Source organism: Crocodylus porosus, unplaced genomic scaffold (assembly GCF_001723895.1).
Source record: "Crocodylus porosus isolate Cpor-Errol unplaced genomic scaffold, CroPor_comp1, whole genome shotgun sequence".
NCBI classification, from domain to species: Eukaryota; Metazoa; Chordata; order Crocodylia; family Crocodylidae; genus Crocodylus; species Crocodylus porosus.
Window position 1 is genome coordinate 206,557,325 of NW_017728886.1, and position 8,593 is coordinate 206,565,917.

An 8,593-nucleotide genomic window follows, 5' to 3' on the forward strand; every position below is an offset into this window, starting at 1 on the left:
TTTTTTTTTTTTTTTTTTTATATAGAAAGGGGTTTATTTTCCTAGGAGTCCCCCCCTACCCCCCTTGCTGTATTCTTTTATTTAGAAAGGTTTTCTCCCAGTTTTTTTTCCTGCTGAAAGCTTAAATCCCTTGTTGTTCATTTGTGTTTGGTTTTGTGTACGTGTGTGTTTAGTGCTAAGTTAGCTAATGAACGTGTATAAATGTTTATGCATATAATGCTTAAAACATTCTTGTACCTTGCATAGGGTATTGAAGGCAGGCTCATTGTTTTATTAATAAAACCTTTACAGTATTCATGTATTGCTGTCCAATCTTTGCAGGTGCTGAAGAGAAAATTTTGGAAGAGTTTAAAGAAACACACAATGCCGACTCTCCAGATTTTCAGCTCCAGGCAATGATCCAGGCTGCTGGCAAGCTAGTACTGATTGACAAGCTGCTGCCAAAACTGAAGGCTGGTGGCCACAGGGTGCTTATCTTTTCCCAGATGGTGCGCTGCTTGGACATACTGGAAGACTACCTCATTCAAAGACGGTGAGAGCAACAATATAATACAATTCTGAATACATTGTTTTTCCCTCAATGACCACAATATTTAACCTGTGAGCACTCTGTATTGTAAAAAGATGAAACTTAGGTACTTGAATTTGTTGAATGATCTGATGAAAGTAAAATGCATGCCTTTAATTACAAAGAGTGTGTTTTTTCTTATGGGTGTAGAGGTGCCTCTCACATAGTATGCTAATATTCCACCTTCTAGTTTTATTGTTCAACTAGACTTTTTACCTGATGTTTAGTGTAAGAATATTTAGCCATAGTTTGAGGGTTTATTTCATTCTTTTGGATAACAATTCTTTCTCCAATGGAAATTGCTCAGAGGAAGTGTGTGCAGTGTATCCTTCACTGGTGCATCTAGTTAATTAAAAACACTTACTCTATACTTTGCTGTAATTGTGCTGTAATAATTATTGAGTTCCCTTTAAAAACTAATTGGTACAACGATAAGGTGTAGTAAACATTTGGTGTAAAGTTATCTTTATAATCTTTTTCAGGTACCCATATGAGCGAATTGATGGCCGAGTAAGAGGCAATCTTCGCCAGGCAGCTATTGACAGGTTTTCCAGACCTGATTCTGATAGGTTTGTTTTTCTGCTGTGTACAAGGGCAGGAGGTTTGGGCATTAATCTTACTGCTGCTGATACCTGCATCATCTTTGATTCAGACTGGAACCCACAGAATGACCTCCAGGTAATATTGAAAGAGGCAGTTATTACTGGATTTCATCTTTCTACCATATTTTACCATACTTTTCTAAGAGTTAGGGCTGTTATTGGCCTTTAGAAAATGCATTCAGTTCAGAATTTAAATGTTAGCATTTTCAGTAATTTAGAAGAAATAGCCTTAAGTTATCTATAACCCTTGTTTTCTTTATGCTGCTTGTAACTGAATATCCCATTTTGTGTTTCTTAGGCCCAAGCCCGATGTCACAGAATAGGACAGAGCAAATCAGTGAAAATCTACAGGTTGATAACAAGGAACTCTTATGAAAGAGAAATGTTTGACAAAGCTAGCTTAAAACTTGGCCTTGATAAAGCTGTACTCCAGTCTATGAGTGGAAGAGAAAACGCTACAAATGGGGTGAGAATGGATGTAGTCACATTTCCAAAAGTCCACATTGTAAAGCACACTTTTGCTTACTATCTTTTCTGGTGAAGGACATGGCTCTTCTGGTTGAATATTTCAATTAGCTTTAGAATAGATTAAGCTAAGAACTTTGTTTGCCGTTTAATTAGTACTTTAAGGCCTGAACTTAAAGCGTTGTTCTGTCAGTCAAGTATAAAACATTCAAACTTGTTGCAGTCATCTCTAAAGAACATCAAGAACAGTTAGATTATGCTATGAGTATTGAATTATGATGGATATCAAAGAAGACTTTGTATCATCTTTAAAATACAGGTACAGCAACTTTCTAAAAAAGAGATAGAAGATCTCCTGAGAAAGGGGGCTTATGGTGCTCTTATGGATGAGGAGGATGAAGGTTCCAAGTTCTGTGAAGAAGACATTGACCAGATTCTCTTAAGGCGAACACACACAATTACTATCGAGTCTGAAGGAAAAGGCTCAACTTTTGCAAAGGTGAGCATTAACACTTAAAGAAAAAAATATGACCTGATGAATGAAAGTACAGTAAATCTACCTTCCCCATTAATTTAGTTTATTTTTTTCTGTGTAAAATGTCACAGAAACTGATGGTGTTCCTTTTCTTCCAACATCTGTTTGATGTTTCTGTGGACTTAACCTTTTATTTAAAAAATAAATTGTCATTGCTCTTACAGTGAAAATGGAAAACTGTTCATGATGGTATACAGTAGTGAAGCTAATGTATGTGTTTTCATGCTCACTAGGCTAGTTTTGTTGCATCTGGAAACAGAACAGACATTTCCTTGGATGACCCTAATTTTTGGCAGAAGTGGGCTAAGAAAGCTGAGCTGGATATTGACGCTTTAAATGGAAGGGTGAGAACTTTGAACAAGTTCCTGATTTGTTCAGAGAGAACTTTTTGATTTTGAATTTATATGTTCCTTTTTGCTTGCTTTCATTTTAGAACAATCTAGTTATTGATACACCGAGAGTAAGAAAGCAAACCAGGCTTTACAGTGCAGTGAAGGAGGATGAACTGATGGAGTTCTCAGACCTGGAAAGTGATTCGGAAGAAAAGCCCAGTACAAAGCCCCGAAGACCTCAGGACAAATCACAGGGTTATGCACGGAGCGAATGTTTTAGGGTAGAGAAAAACCTTTTGGTTTATGGGTAAGTGCAGTTCTGTGACTATTTGTATACATTCATGTTCCCAAGGTACATCTTGAATCCCCAAGAGCCTTATATTTTACCATTTAAAATGTTTTGGAGATCTTTAAGGCATAAAGAAGGAAGCACAAAGGAACTGAAGCACAAAGACGGTCCTGGTTTGGAAATTAACAAGCAGCTTAGAGTCTTTGCTTAGACCTGAGCTCGATTGCTTTGGCACCAGCTAGTAGAACCCTGGATTCCTGTTTCTCTGGTGGATAAATTGGATGTTTAATTGTTCTCTTTCATTAGCTCATCCAGCTTTAGCCTTTGTGTCTTCACAGGCAGACAGTTATATTTGGCTGTCCTCATGGTGGACTTCAGAGTCACTATGCATTTTTTTTTTTTTCTTTTTTCCTTGTTTATGTTTTTTTTCCTTTTTCATGTCCTCACCTCTTCCCCCCCTCCCCCCTCCAACCCTTCACCCCTCTCCCACTCTTTTTAGACGTTTGCTTGTGCTTATTACCAGTAATGCATTTCAAGGTCAAACTGATCCAAAAATCTCATTATTACAGAAGCACTCTAGGATTGTATTCCCTATTCATAGCTTACTGGGAACATTTAGTGTTAAACATGTGTACTTCATTATTTCCAGTATAGTTCAAGTGCAGCTTTTATGAGCAGTGAACCTATTGCCTGCTCTGTAAAATAAACATTCTTAACTCTTTGGTGCTGTAGTTGGAAGCACCATTCCCTGACACGACCTACAAATGGAAAATACTTTAGTGCTAAGACAGGAGCTCCCAACCTGCCTGGCACCCAGGGGTTAAAATGAATGGAAATTCCAGTGCTACAGCTATGTACCGAACATATTTTTTTTGTAGTTGGGGTCGGTGGACTGACATCCTCTCACATGGGCGCTATAAACGTCAGCTAACAGAACAAGATGTGGAAACCATCTGCCGGACTATCTTGGTATATTGTCTTAATCACTACAAAGGGGATGAAAATATCAAAAGTTTCATCTGGGATCTGATCACTCCAACTGCAGATGGGCAAACACGAGCCTTGGTTAACCATTCTGGTAAGCATACCACAATTGAATGGTAGTGGTCTGGGACAGGAGACTCTTGCTGAAGTCAGACTGCAGATTTCTTTTAAACTGTAGGCAGACTGACTTTGCTGTGATTATGATCAGATTAGATAAGCAAGTCAGAGTAAGGGTGGGTCAGTTTTGGTTGGGAGACCTCTAGTGAATACCTTATGGGCTGTACAAAGCACTGTCAATTCAGAGTAGCACTCTTCCTCTTAGTATTGAACAAATATTCTGGCACAGCATTAAAAGTGAGTGCTGGAGCAGTTGTCTTTTAAACAAGACATGGATGAGCTGAGTCTGTTCAGACCGCTTGTTAGATCTCCTGGTAGTTTTCATAAGACACAGGAACTTTAGATCATTATTCTGGCGTGAGTCCCTGTTTGATAATTGCATTCTTTAGAGATGAACTTGCTCTACAGTTTCCATGGACTTTGGAAAATACAGTTCCCTGTACTAAATGGTTGGTTGTAGCTCTTTACCCCAGGGGTGGTAGCTGTGATGTTTGGTTTTTTTATGGCTGTTTTTTACTGCACTTTGAGATCAGACTTTTACAATTCAAACTGAGAAGTGTTTGGGGGATGTTTCATAGGTCTATCTGCACCAGTGCCCAGAGGAAGGAAAGGCAAGAAAGTAAAAGCGCAGAGTTCGCAGCCAGTGCTGCAAGATGCAGATTGGCTGGCAAGCTGTAACCCAGATATCTTGTTTCAAGAGGACAGCTATAAGAAGCATCTCAAACATCACTGTAATAAGTAAGTATTCAGTTAGTTTATACTTCTTAATATACACCTAACACAGACATTTGGGTATATTCAAATATTGGACCATGTAGCAGGAGCTACAGATACTTTATTATCATTAACTTGTGATAAAGCCTCTGAAATGTGGGTGTTTACCTGGTTGTAAATTTTTTTTATGAATGATTGACTTTAAAAAATACATTTCAGCACAAAAAAAGAGGAAATAATGAATGTTGTTTCTTACTTGGTAAAATATACTGTCTGACAAAACCAGGGGCACTATATTCCTGCCTTCTAAAGCATTTTATAGCTAAACCATTCAAATATAGAGTGTCTTCTCATTCTTGCTAATTTATTCTCCCAAATTCCTTTTTCCTTTCCTTGACTTCTTTTTTGGTCTCTTAAACTCATATTCATGCCACTAGTCCTTTCTTTCATCCCTTGTTTAGGTACTTGCCATGTCACACCAAATAAACTGGATAGTACCTAGTTTTCAGACTTCATCTGATCTTACCCCCGCATAATCTCTTCTTACTTTTTCCTATTCTTCATCTTGCATTGTATATTGTACCGGAACCTCTCTCTCTATTGCTCTTGCCCCTTCTCAGGTTTGCCCTCTATCCCATTTTTGTCCACCAAATAATCTCTTTTCTTTTAATCCCCTTTTAGAACCTATTTCTTCTAAGAATTCTGATCTTGTGTGTCTTACTGAATCACCACATCTTCTGTTACCTGACTCATGACCCCAATCTAGCTTTTTTTTAGGTTTGTATTTAACTGTAAGCCCTTTGTAGAAGAGGCTGCCCCATTTGGTTTTGTACCTGTGTACATATTTACTTAAAAACAATATATGACAGTACGATATGGATTGTTGAATAGTATCTTAGGGTATTTTGTATCCTTTTCTTTTTATTGCATGCTAGTTCTAAATATCTCATCTGTGCTTAACATGTCCCAGACTTATAGTAGAATATGCAGACTTAGACCAGACATCATAGACCTATGTCTACCCCAAAATAATTTACAATTTTTATGTGGTTATATTCTTAATATGTATTTTTTGTACACTGTGTAGTTAACTTGTGGAATTCATTGCCACAGGAGGTGGTGGAAGCAGATGACAGTCATGTTCAGAAAAGGAACTGGATAAATTTATGGATAATAAATCTATTAACTGCTTTTGAACAGAATGGATGGAGATATTTCCTGTGGTATTTGTAAACTTATAATGGTGGATGCCAGGGAAGGGATAGATCACTCTAGAGAAATCTAGTCCAATGTACTTCCTCTATAGCATCTACTTCTGCCACTGTCAGAGACAGGATACTGGGCTAGACACCAGTCTGGGTTAGATATTAGATCTGACCCAGTACAGCATTTCTTATGTTCTTGAACGAGTATACCCTATAAATGTAACATTCTTCCATTGAAGTTTACTCATAATTTTAATGAGCATGTCTTACTATGGCTGTCAGGCTATTGAAAAAGAAATAATTGGTATGAAAAAGAATAACTTGGATATGCTGATATGAAGTATAGAGTAGTGAGGAGAAAAGGCCTGCAAGGTTATCAGATGTTCTCAAGGTGTTAACCAAGGTAAAGAAGAAATTTATCTTGAAAATACTCAAAGATGGTAAGAAGTCCCCATAGGTAGGAAATAAACTTTTATTTATTTCCTACCTATGGGGACTTTTTACTGTCTTTAATTTTCCTTCAGCCTGATGATGGGCATGTGTGCCCAAAAGCTTGCAGAAAAAGATTTTTTTTTTTTTTTTTTTTGCGATTTCTTAGCTGGCCTAATAAACGGTATCATCGCTGAACCAAGAGTTCTAGAGTTTTGCATTTCAACAGTCTGCAGGGGCATTTTTCAGTGCCACTTCCCTTCCTCCCCACGCCCCCCGCTTGTTTCTCGGATCCACAAAACCTAAAAGCAGTGTTGAGGTTACTTGTTGCTGGTTGGTAGGATGGCCTAAGGCGGCCCTTCCAGTCCCTTGTTCCTAAGTTTATCCCAGTGAAATGGAGGAAAGGGCAGGGAAGTCAGCTGCTAATATGAATGACCCTTCCAGAAAATGCTGGGGTAGCAGGGCTGATATAGCAGCATCAACCAGTTTTATAAGGACCCATGCCTTTTATGTATTTGTGGAACAAATACATGTCATTCTGATGTATAGGGATTTTAAAAGGAGAATTTTTAAAAGTGGTACCCTGAGTAAAGCTGAGAGAGCTTGCATCATCCCCGTGGTAGCTTCCCTCTTCCCCTTACTTGGCTGGATGTAACAATAGTTAGTAGTCCATAGCTACTATTTGACATGGTTAAGTGGTCTTTGAAAAGTTGTATTCCCTGCATGATGTGCATCTACATCATCATGCACACGGTAGGGGAGCCTTGCTGGTTCCAAGACATCTTATGTACAAAGGCAAATGTGTTTGGAAACTGTATGATACCTGTGTTGAGTTCTGGCTGTGAAGTGTTCTCAAATTCTTTCACCCCTGCTGCCTTTCCAAGGATTGTTTGAGCAACCCACTCGAATCCAGGTTTTTGCTGTTGCTCCAAAATCCTGGTGATATGTTCTCAAAATTAACAATTGTTTGAATTTTTCACGGCAGCCTGTTGACCAGATAGCTGCCTCTCTGGTCCCCATCATTGCTTCAGGGGCGGCAGCAGTTCAACAGTTGCTGTGATGACTTTAGATTTAGCTAAGAGGGTGGGCTGAACAGTCCATCCTAGTCAGCACTGATTTACTTCATTAATTAGGCAGCAGGGGGTGCCCTAATTGGGTAAATGTATTAGAGCATGATTCTGCAGGTAGATATTTTGCTGCAAAGAATGATTTCCTAACCACCTTTGAAAATCTAGCCCCTGCCATTCTCCCACCTGCCAGTTTCAGCTTTGACTGAACACTTGATAACAGTTCCAAAAATATCAGCAGTGTTTCAGAAATAAGACTGAATAAACCTAAACAATGAAAGTTTCTACTTACTGTTAGCACTTACATAGGTGCACAGGTTAAAAAAAAAATAGTGGTTTGAATTGGAAAGAGTAAAAATAGTTAATATTTCCTAAGGGAAAAGGGAGGATTTTTTTCCCCATTCTCGGAAGCAAAAAGTTGTATAATCTGAAAAACCTGACATTCCATATTGAGGGTTTATTGTAAGGTAGTAAAACCAGATTTTATATCTCGTTTATTCCTACAACTTCTGATGTGCTTCCAAAAATGGTATTAAGGCAGCAGCTGAGGAAATTTTATGAGATAATGAAGCAGAACAGTTACTGAAAGCCATCTGCTCAGTTGTTTACAAACTTGCTTCAATACTTCAGAGGCAGTGGTAGAGTACGTGTCTAAACTTCACAAGCTGCACTAGGTAGAACTAAATGAAATGCGCCTGGGTTGGGCTGAGCTCGATCCCTCTCTGTGCAGTGTAAGCGGTTGCCAGGCAGGCCTGTTGGAAGCCAGCAGAAAGCACCACACAGAGGTGATTATGTGCCACCATCTGTCACGCTTCAAGCCTACCATACAGCATGGCTAATCAGCCTTGGCAGGATGATGGATGAACAGCAGCAGCTGCCAAAAGCCACTGTTGGCAAACAGGCCTGAAGTTAAGAACTTTTTCCCCCCTCTGCCTTCCTCTCCAGGGTCCTGCTGCGTGTCCGCATGCTGTACTATCTAAGACAAGAAGTTATAGGGGACCAAGCAGACAAGATCTTAGAGGGTGCTGACTCAAGGTTAGTACAAGTATAGGTTTATTCTTTGCTTTATTATAACGACTCATATAAAATGAGCATACTGTACGGTGTAGCATTTAAAAGACCTTCATAATCCTTCAGTTCAGCTCTGTTTTCCAGCAACTTTATTAATCATTAAGCATACCCGATAGGCTTTCTTTGAGGGGCGGGGGTGGAGTGGAGTGACAAAATGGGCTTCTGAAATTTTGCCAATACTAAAGGATTATTCATCTTCTGTTTACAACATTTGT

General features: G+C 38.9%; 1 protein-coding gene across 2 annotated transcripts in view; it reads left to right on the forward strand.

The window, feature by feature from the left end:
* CHD7 (chromodomain helicase DNA binding protein 7) overlaps positions 1-8,593 on the forward strand; it is a 156,256-nt gene that overhangs the window by 135,093 nt on the left and 12,570 nt on the right. For both annotated transcript variants that reach the window (XM_019548501.1, XM_019548510.1), the window contains 9 exons: positions 322-532; positions 1,051-1,246; positions 1,469-1,636; positions 1,955-2,134; positions 2,404-2,514; positions 2,604-2,809; positions 3,670-3,869; positions 4,471-4,630; positions 8,253-8,342. In XM_019548501.1, coding sequence (XP_019404046.1) covers positions 322-532; positions 1,051-1,246; positions 1,469-1,636; positions 1,955-2,134; positions 2,404-2,514; positions 2,604-2,809; positions 3,670-3,869; positions 4,471-4,630; positions 8,253-8,342 — 1,522 coding nt within the window. The remainder of the gene's footprint in view (positions 1-321; positions 533-1,050; positions 1,247-1,468; positions 1,637-1,954; positions 2,135-2,403; positions 2,515-2,603; positions 2,810-3,669; positions 3,870-4,470; positions 4,631-8,252; positions 8,343-8,593) is intronic.